Raw genomic sequence first — 10,679 nt, 5'->3', positions numbered from 1 at the left:
AACCCTAACCATAACCGTAATCCTAACCTTAACCAGGAACGACGTCATTTAGAAAAGAGCCGGAGGATTTCTGACCACGTGATCAAAACGAAACCTAAAAACTCGTGTATATTGTACGCCGGCGCAACCTATTCTCTACCATTGCGTATCATATGCACGCAAAAAGCGTGTTTGGCGTATATTATACACGGTATTTCAGAGTGCAAAGTCGTGGAATATGTACGCATTTTACTGAGAGTGTGTTGGAAACTTTAGTGAATTCACGTTTTCAGCAGCGTCATTGATGACCACCAAGTCCGCTCCTTGTAACTGGCAGTTTTTCCAACTGTCCGGTTATGTTGCCATACTTGTAGAGACATAAAAAAGACTTCCACTGAAACGTTGCCAATTATCAGGCTTAACCCTAGCTGTTGTAGAAAATTTTAAGGTTAAAAGAACAATTCTTAGTTACTCAAAAAATTACAAAATTTTACTCTAAATAAAAGTTTATACTTTGCTATGATTAAACACTAAAAAGAAACAGAAAGAAAATCCTTTTTCATTACAAAAAAATCATTAAACTGACAAAATCACCTAAGTTTAGGTGAATTGAAAAAAAGTAAAAAGTTCCAGTTCCGCCTCCAACTACCAGAGGGAGCTCTCGCCAGAGTGGCTCCATGTTTATGATCTTTGCCTGGTTTGATGACATTGCTCCACCAATCTCCCTGTCTGTTTATCTTGCCATTAAAACATGTTTGCGCATTTGACTTTTCTCTTCCTCTATCTCCATCCAGTGTACAATGCAAGAAATCCCCTCATTTTTTGATCAGGCCAAATGTCCACAGTAACAGAAATATGGTCAGTGTTGTTAAGTTGAGTTAATAATTTTAACCGTCTCCCCTTAGCGAGGCTCTGTATTTTTGATGCCAACTTTCTGCGACACACTGGGCTGTACTTCTTTGTCAAGCACAGTAAGGAAGAGCAGAAAATTGTTTTTTTCCATAATAGACAGAGGCATTTGACAACCAACAATCAAGTCTGACAGTATGCATTGGTGATAGCTTTTCGCTGTTGCTGTGGTCCCCTCCAGGACTGTTCATGAATTAGGATATTGAAGGCTGTTAAGGCTGAATCATCATGGTTTTGTTCATCTGGTACGACAAAAAAGGGAACATTGTGGTCTAAGTCCAGTGCATCCCATCGACTGCCTCAAAAAGGCTAATAAAGTAATGAAACAGACTAAGTTGATTTTGCAATGCTTTATTTAGCCACAGAAAAAGATACACTTGCAGAACAGCAAAAGATTACATTTCTTAATCAACCCCATTATACCAACAGATTAAAATGATTTCATTATGATTGAAAAGTAAAGCAGAAAGGACAGATGACCTGCATTAAGGTTTTCACTTCAGCAGATCTCAAGCTAATGCCATTTCATGATAAGAAAGCTCAGAGAGTTTTCACTAAACCTTCTTCTCACAAATCCAGTAGTTTGCATCTGCCCATGGTGCATCATTCCAGTTTTCTATATTGTTGTATAGCCATATTTCTCCACGATCTTCCCTGTTTCCAGAATTGTTAGGTTCTTTTGGAGCCCAATAGCTGGCTCTGAAAACACAAACAATAACAAACAAAATGTAATTTTAACCACACATTTCTTAAATGAGCAATCTTAATTAAACTGCATTTTACCTTGATGACAGGTAACTTCCATCCACCCATCTCCAGTTGGATCCTGACCTGTACAGTCCAATCCAGGCAATGCGTTTCACTTCTCTGGTGAAGTTCTTTGTTATGAAGACGGATAAGTAATTAGTTTAGAAATGAAGCACAGTTTCAGAGTATTCAGTTTGAGTGTTTCAACATAAACTGTTGTTGGATCTCACTGTCCAACATTTATTATGGGAAATCATTTTGTTTTCCAATATTTCCATATAAATTAGCGAGAAAAGGTTATCAGAGTTCAAACTTAAACATTAGTGAACTCACGTTTTCAAAAGCATCATTGATGACCACCAGGTCTGCTCCCCTTGCGGTGCAGTAATTACGACTGGCCTGCCAGTTTGCCTTGCTTGTAGAGAAGTAATAGAAACTTCCACGGTAATATTTCCATCCGTAATTCTGATACCTTACTGTTGTTGGAGAGAATGTTTAAAGTTAAACAGTTAACTATTAGTCAATTAAAAAAAAAACCCTTCAACTTCACAAATAAGTTTATATTTTATCTAGATTAAAGAAATAAACAGAAATAGAAACACAACTCCTGTAATTAAAAGAAAGTAAAAAAAAAACTAAACAAACCATAAAATTTCTGATTTGGATATTATTTATGACTTATTATGAATTGTAGTTTTACAAAGTTAAACATATACTAAAGACTGAAGAAGTCCACGATGCACATTTCAAATTATCCAGATGTATTTCTTTGGAATATTGAGAAATGGCAATTGCATTCATCTGTTTACTTCTCCAATTTCTACCCCCAGCACACCAGGTGAGCATAGAAATAAAGATCACGTTTTTTGGTATTAATCAAAAAAAAAAAATTATGAACCTGAATAAGGTTCCCATCCTTCATATTTTACGCAGGTCGTCTATTTTGGGCAGACAAAATCTCCAATATTTCGCCCACAGACAGTCTGCATTCAGCCATAAGGGCAGTTAAGACTAAGGCTTAAAGATTAATCAAAGCAAAATATAAAACCACTAAAGAAAAACTCAGATTTATCAGCTATTGATACACTCCTCTGTAGACTTTAAGACCCATCAGTCAGCCTCATATCATAAGATCCTCTACAGTTTTTCCACTTTCTTTTTTATCCTACTTTTATTTGTCTTTTCTAAAGACAGATGTTCAGAAACTCACTTTTAATTTGTTGTTTCAGACGTGGGGCCACGATAAGATACACTCGTGCAGATGCCGAGTGTGTTTGTGTTGTGAGCCAGTGTAGCGATGTCCGGGTCTACTGAAGGCGGATATATGGTAAGTACATCCATCTTTGAAAAAATGTTTGATGTTGTTTATTTTTATGGAAGAAATGCAGACATGCTGCCAAAGCTGAGGATCTAGGATGACGTCATGAATCGGCCGACATCCACACGCAGCAGCAGGCGGAGCCTCAGGAATCAAGTCGTTAAACATCCGGGTACTAAAAAATAGTACTAATATTTCATACATATTTTGTTTTTAGTGTTCCAAATGTAATTAATGATCATATATATATGGATATAGTTCACTCTGAAAGGCTTAAGAAAATCATTGTATGGCTCCTGACAAAAAAAAAAATTATATATATATATATATATATATATATATATAAAATAATCATCACAACTTTTATAATTTGAAGAAAACTAATTTAAGTGGGTTTTGAGACTTGATCTAGCTCCCCCAAAAAGGTGATTTAGTCCTAAAGTTTGTTGATGAACACAATAAAATCATTGGAACATTTTTCCGTAAATTATTTTCAATTTAAAATGTTTAAAAAGCAAAACTAAATCTGAATAAGACATTTTTTTAATGGTTTTCTTCACTGACTGTCTCATACTTACCAAAGACATTCAATTGACCCTGAAGAACGTCTCTTTGTTTCACCACTGCGGCATACTGGGAACCTGTGGAGTAATGTGTTTCAGGACCATCTATTTAATAGCAATAAGCTGCAATGTTTAGCAGTTTTTTTATGTATTCATTAATAGTAAAAACATACAATATAAACTTGAGCTGTAAACTGAAACATGATGGAAAAAGCAAAAAAATGAAAAGGGGATAAAAAGAAGAATAACTTAATTTTGTCTGCCCCTTAAAAAAATTAAAAAATCAATGAATAAAAAGGAAAGATATACACAAGCATTCAGCCGATTTAGTATACAGTAAGAGAAGATTGGGAAAGAAAAAAACAAAATGTCATAATTACAACATCAACCAGAGAGAAATGAACATCATACCTTGGAGATGAGAAATTGTTATTTGTATTTGTTTTATAGTCATTGATTAAACTGTTTTTAATGTAGTTTTTAAAACTTGATATTGTTGTAGCTTTTTAAATTTCTGCACTCGATTTATTCCATTTATTAACTCCATATGCTGATACACATGTCTCTTTTAGCAGTATTCTGTGTATAGGTTTAGTAAATATTTCATGTCCTTTTAGATTAAAGTTGCTTTTTCTTTTCATCTATCTTTTCATTAAATTAGGGGGAATGCATTTCATATTTACTCTACACAAACATTTCAAAATATTAAAGTTGATAAGATCATAAAGTTTTAATAGTTTTAATTTAATAAATAATGGATTAGATAGGTCCCTAGAATTACTTTTTGTAATAATTCTTATTGGGTTTTTTGTTTTTTGCAATATGTGGATGAGTGTACGTTTTACAAGTTGTACCCTACATTTCTATACAGTAGTTCAGGTATGGCATAATCAAGGAATTATATCCTCATAATATATATAATGAGTTACTGTCTAAGAACCATTTTACTTTGTTTAGTACTGCAATTGCTTTTTCTATTTTGAATTTGACATTGTTACATTTATTGTTGTGTGCAGTGTTTGAACTTAATCTTATGCAATTTCTTGTCTAGAAATGTTTATGTCCTCTAAACAATAAACACTATTAGAGCTGTTGCTATGACTTTAAGAGGCAACTTAACCTTTTGACATAAAAACAAATAGAAATTCAAATGTTAGACAATTGCATTGTCCTACTTTGTGTAATCGGATGATTAAATGTTTCATACTAAAACTTTGCATAAACTAAATTCTTTTAGTTAATTCATTTTTATTGTTTTTGCTCAAATCTGTCAGTTAACACCACGTTGGGTCCTGACTTTCTTACACTTACGGAGGCCGCTGACTTGGCGCAGTAATGAGGATCTCTGGGCACCCAGTGATCTCACTTGTGAATCTGTAGGAAAAGAATAGATTTACAGTACTATAAATAAAGATTTGAGTAAAAATAAGAATTTTTAGAACAATAATGGTTACATGAACTCTTACAAAACTGTTAATAAAATACATTAGCTCTGCCAAAAGCTGCAATGAAAAAGATTTTGTTTCTTGGCTTCCACCAATGAAATCGTTGAAGATCAGCTCAACTCTGCATTTGTCTGACTTCGATCATATCAGATAAATGCTCTCAAGATGTTTCACATTTGTTCAGTGATGAAAACCATCAAAATCAATAACTTCACTAAATAAAAACATATAGTTGACATTTCATACTTACTGCAAGAGCTCAGCCTTCTATTCGCAAGATTCCTTTGTGAGTAACAGGCTTGGAGTGAAGACGGGTCTGAAAAAAACAAAAGTCACTTCTTATTTCATTTCTTAATAATGAAATGCTTTTAAATTTCAAATCCCATTGATTTGTTGTTTAAAAAACAGTTTACCATCGATTAACAGCCAGAACTAGTTTATGAATCGAAGATTCAAATTTTTTCCAAGATTCTTGAACAAAAGACAAAGCTTTGAAAGTTCTGATGGTAGAATCAGTTGTGAACAGAAGTGTGTGGAAAAAAGAAAATCTATGTTCTCCTATAAAGAATGTGTTAAAATATATTCTTGACATAATTGATTTTGTCATAGGTAAACCTGAATTTATCACACAGAAATACAAATATTAAAGTAAAACAAGCAATATAGTGTGAGCAATATAAATCTGTACAGGAATGTTAAAAATATGTATGACCATGTGACCATATGAGACAGTGAAGCACTTTTGGCCTTTTGAGAATGTAGTAGAGTGCAGTTTGGTATTTATACTCACTACAATTACATCCACTCCGGCTTTGCTGAACCAACAGTTTTTTGTGGCTGGCATTCAGATCTGAAAAAGAATGACCGTGTTTTCATGAAATCATGACATGTTGATTTTCTTTTCCTGTCAGATTTTCCTGCTTCATTCGTTACTTTAAGAAAAACAATAAAAATATTACATCAAAAATGCTCTTCATCTAACTCATGATAACTAAAATCATGAAATGTGAATATCAAAAAAATAATTTAATTGGATTACAGAAAAAAAAATTCAAAGCAGCTTTTAAGTGAAGTCAAACTAATTTTACTGTGAGTATTACTAGGTGACTAAATGAAAAAAAAGATTAAATTGGTATCACATAAAAAATTATAGACTTAACAAAATATAGTGTGTTTGATTGAAAATCCTCCAGCTTACCAGCGATTGCTCTGCTCATCTGAGCGATAATTGCAGGCAGAGAATTTTGTTCATTGGCTGAAAGAAATAGAAACATCAATGAGTTCTAAGACACAACTTCATTCTTCATTTAAACATTTAGGATTTTTAATTAAAGCTCAGAAAGCTTTTCACAAGTTATAACTTTACACATTCCAATACAAATTATGGTCAGACTTTGTGTTAAACTTCTTCGTAGAGACAGTTTGGTTCTTCAGAAAAGTCTTTCACTTATTGCATTTGATGGATTTGGTCATTCTAACTAGTTGTGTAGAATCATCAACTTCATTTATGACATCTATTGATTCAGTGAGGATTTAGACCAGCATGAATTCAGTTACACTTACAGATCTCTGGAACAATGATCGTCAAACTCTCTCCCGTCCCAAAGACTAAGAAACAAAACCAAGTTAGTGAACTTTGACCAAAGGAAGGTGATTGCAGAATCATTAATAAACATACAAGTAAAGGCTACACTGCATTCATCAATAGTTGAATCATTTTCTTCTGCTCAGGAGAACAAATGACTCCATGAACAGCTGTGTGGTACCTGAGATCAGGGAGAAGCAGACGAGGATCATCCATCGTGGTGAGGTCATGCTCCCAGATGTTCACTTGCTGCTACAAAGCAGCAAACACCAAGAAGAAGTGCAGAAGGAGCTCATCATGGGGCCTTATATATGCAAAACCTGAACATACAGTCTGGCATCATCAACATATGAATACACGTGTCTAACCTCTTTGTTTGGCTTTGGCTGACTGTACCCGGATAAAATGAAGCAAATAAAGCAGAATAAATTAAAATGAACTCAAGTCATAAAAGCCAGTTTACATTACAGTACATCCTGATAATCATATTACAGTTTTAGAGAGAAAATACACAACCTAAGTACACAAAACAGAAATGTCCTCTAAGGTTCTGACAGAAAGCACCACAAGGAAGCAAAAAAAGATTAAATATTAGTTATGACTTGGGATTGTGAAAGTAAAGAGTTTTGACCTATGTTTGACACATTTTGTGTTGCAGACACTCATTTGTCACTTTATCACACATTTGCAGTACCGGGTTGACCCTTTCTGCCTTCAGAACTGCCCTGAATCTTTGTATTTTAGGATCATCAAGTCGTGGAAAAGGTTTCTCAGAAGCTCTGGTTCATAATAACACGAAAGCATCAGACAGGTGCTGCAATTTTACCACTGCTCATTCATCACAAATTTAGCACATATCAAAGATCTATCTATACATTAGATTGAAATGTAGAGCCAATTGTTGCTGAAATTTTGGCTCATTACGCTAAAAACATGATTTATTTATTTGTTTTTTGTAAAATTTTGGTGAACCTGAGAAAAATGTTGTTAATGTTATCTGTTTTTACTGACATATAACACTTTATACTTTCAATTATTTTGCCCAATCTGCTTCAGGAGAGAAATGTGTTAAAATTCAAAGATGGTAAGAAGTGGTTTCTGTGGTGGAAGTGTGATGGCGGTGTGGCAGTAGCACACAGTGGACGCTCAAGGACCAGAATGGGTCTTAATTCTGTTTTATCTCAAAGCTCTTGGTGTATGGACACCAGAGACAGTCATGTGTTTTACCGCTGGACAATATTACATCTTCGCAATCATGCAGCTGCTGATCTATGCGACTTTCCTATGCTGAAGACTTCATGACCTCAGCTTGCTATTCAGACCATGCTTTAAGTCTATGATATTGGTGGTTGTCAGAGGAGAAGATATTACAGGCGGTGATCCCCCTAAAGATAGAACATCTTTAGGGGGACTTCAACCTGCAACTTGGCTGACTTGGAGGATTAAGAGCCATTAGTAGAGAACTACATTGTGAAGTTGTCAGAAATTGGTTCTAGAAAAAACAAAATACAACAGATCCATGAAGTCCCGAGATTGATCTTTAGTAAACTCGAAGGAATGAAGGGATTCTGACCAAAAAAAAAGTTCAGATAAGCTGGCCCAATGAAGTCAGTTGCAGCAGTGGCAGCAGCCATGGCTGCAGCCCTGACTACTGTAAGTCAATTGATGACATGACTTTCTTCAAGAACTTCTCCTCTCGCTCCAACCTGTAATCCATATATGTGTATGACTGTGCTGTATCTTGTAAAGACAAGAAATTGATAGTATTGTTATGGTGAACCAAGCACACATTGTAGTGGTAAATAAAGAACAAAGGAACGCCATTTTGTTGGAAATGGGAATACCAAGTGATAGCAACATAAGAACACGGAATATAAGAAACTAAAGAAATACCAAGAACTCAGGGAAGAATGGGTGAAAGCTTAAGGTCACAGTGGTTCCTGCGGTACTCGGATCACTCAGGCAGGGGGCTCAAAAGTAGCACCTGGCAAAAATGTGCTGCCTCTGAGTGACAGAGTCAGTGACTACTTTTTCATGATGAACTAAAGTCTTATTACCTTGGAGATCCATATATGATGTAAAAATAAATTCATGCCCACCTGAAGAAATATTAATTTGAGAAATGTTTGGGCCAACTTAATCATGTACATTAGTCCTTCTTTTGGTACTGTTTTTTTCCTTTAATGGTCCTCCTCTTCTGTCCGCATGCAAGTACATGAGCACACCCCAATCAATTATTTCCGTCCGTGTAGTCTGGAGATATTGATGATTCGTATACTGCACAAATCTGGTCTTTATGGAAGAGTGGCAAGAAAAAAGCCTTTTCTTAAAGACATCCATAAAAAGAGTCGTTTAAAGTTTGCAAAAGCCACCTGGGAGACACACCAAACATGTGGAAGAAGGTGCTCTGGTCAGATGAAACCAAAGTCAAACTTTTTCTGTAACAATCTAAAACGCTATGTTTTTCAGCAGGGACAGGAAAGATGGTCAAAATTGATGGGAAGACGGATGGAGCCAAACACGGCACCATTCTGGAAGAAAACCTGATGGAGTCTGGAAACGACCTGAGGCTGCAATGGAGATTAGTCTTCCAACAAGAACACGATCCAAAACATAAAGCAAAATCTATGATGGAATGGTTACAAAAATAAACATATCCAGGTGTTAGAATGTTCAAGTCAAAGTCCAGACCTGAATCAAATTGAGAATCATTGGAAAGAGCTAAAAACTGCTGTTCACAAACGCTGTCCATCCAACCTCACTGAGCTCCAGCTGTTTTGCAAGGAGGAAGTGGCAATAATTTCAGTCTCTCGATGTGCAAAACTGATAGAGAGATACCCCAAATGTCTTACAGCTGTAATCGCAGCAAAAGGTGGCGCTACAAAATATTAACTTAAGGGGGCTGAATAATTCTGCACACCCAATTTTCTGTTTTTATTTGTTAAAAAACTTTGAAATATCCAATAAATTTCATTCCACTTCGTGATTGTGTCCCATTTGTTGTTGATTCTTCACAAAAAATTGTTTTGCATCTTTATGTTTGAAGCCTGAAATGTGGCAAAAGGTTGAAAAGTTCAAGGGGGACAAACACTTTGGCAAGATACTGGTGTACTGTTCCCTGCTCATCATTTGTCAGGAGATGGAACAGAAGACACAACAAACACACACGTGTTCTGCTTTTCTAGCACAGGAAAATATTTATCAGCAAATAAGAACAAGCTCAATTATCAGCATTTTGTTGATTTTACATGTTGCTTCTATCATTTACTTGTGTCCATGTTTCATTATAACTTCTAGCTCAGATGTTTGAACAAAGAGAATTTGCTTCTCAACTTGCAGCAGTCATCAGGAAACAACTAGGAGAAAACTCATGAATCAGGATGTTTGAGTGTGTAATTGATCTTCTAAGTTGTGTGACAGGAATTTTTTTTTTTTTTTTCAAACAAGTTTTTTTGCTTTTACTTTACTCCGTATTATCAACACAGAAAAATGTTGCTGCCCACACTTGGCTCTTTTGGAACAAGTGAACACAATTGAGTAATCCTCTGATATTAGCTAGCATTCATTGGTTCTTTTTGTCATGCTTTTTTGCATTTGTGCTTTTTGTCATGTAAATAAAACATTAGTTTTACCGTAAATTTTTAAAACATAATATTCAATTTTTCACCTAAGCTTTCTTCTTGCATTTTATTGCTGACAAAAAATCAACAGATAAATATTTGTCTTGATTTTAAGTTGAAAAACTTTACAAAATGTTGTATCTACATTTAGGTTCAGCAGAGCTCACTCTACTGAAACAGCTCTTCTCAGAGTCACAAATGACATCCGAATACAGAGTGATGCAGGAAACTGCTCTGTGCTACTGCTTCTGGACTGTCGACACTGTCGACCATTACGTCCTCCTGGACCGGCTGAAAAACTGGGATGATCATCCGGATCTGTTTTAAACTGACTCACCTCATATCTTACTGGTAAGTTCTTTTCCATGCATGGAAACTTGGAGGATATCATGATATCCTCCAAGCTTAAGTCCTCTGCATCTTTCTCTTCCGGTGTGCCACAAGGCTCTGTTTTGGGACCTTTACCGTTTATTCTATATATGCTACCTTTGCAGCACATTTTAAACACTTTAA

At 35.2% G+C, this 10,679-nt stretch overlaps 1 protein-coding gene across 1 annotated transcript; it reads right to left on the bottom strand.

The window, feature by feature from the left end:
* Window positions 1–924: 924 nt before the first annotated feature.
* LOC112158121 (CD209 antigen-like protein C) lies at window positions 925–7,024 on the bottom strand. Its single transcript, XM_024291328.2, has 10 exons — window positions 6,728–7,024; window positions 6,525–6,569; window positions 6,160–6,216; window positions 5,752–5,811; window positions 5,212–5,277; window positions 4,828–4,890; window positions 3,532–3,594; window positions 1,969–2,111; window positions 1,672–1,766; window positions 925–1,587 (listed from the first exon to the last, which is right to left on the bottom strand). The coding sequence occupies exons 1-10, from the start codon at window positions 6,774–6,776 to the stop codon at window positions 1,443–1,445; spliced, it is 786 nt and encodes a 261-aa protein (XP_024147096.2). The 5' UTR covers window positions 6,777–7,024; the 3' UTR covers window positions 925–1,442.
* Window positions 7,025–10,679: the final 3,655 nt, after the last annotated feature.

The sequence above is a fragment of the Oryzias melastigma genome, linkage group LG1 (genome assembly GCF_002922805.2).
Source record: "Oryzias melastigma strain HK-1 linkage group LG1, ASM292280v2, whole genome shotgun sequence".
NCBI lineage: Eukaryota > Metazoa > Chordata > Actinopteri > Beloniformes > Adrianichthyidae > Oryzias > Oryzias melastigma.
This window is presented reverse-complemented; position numbering and strand designations above follow the sequence as displayed.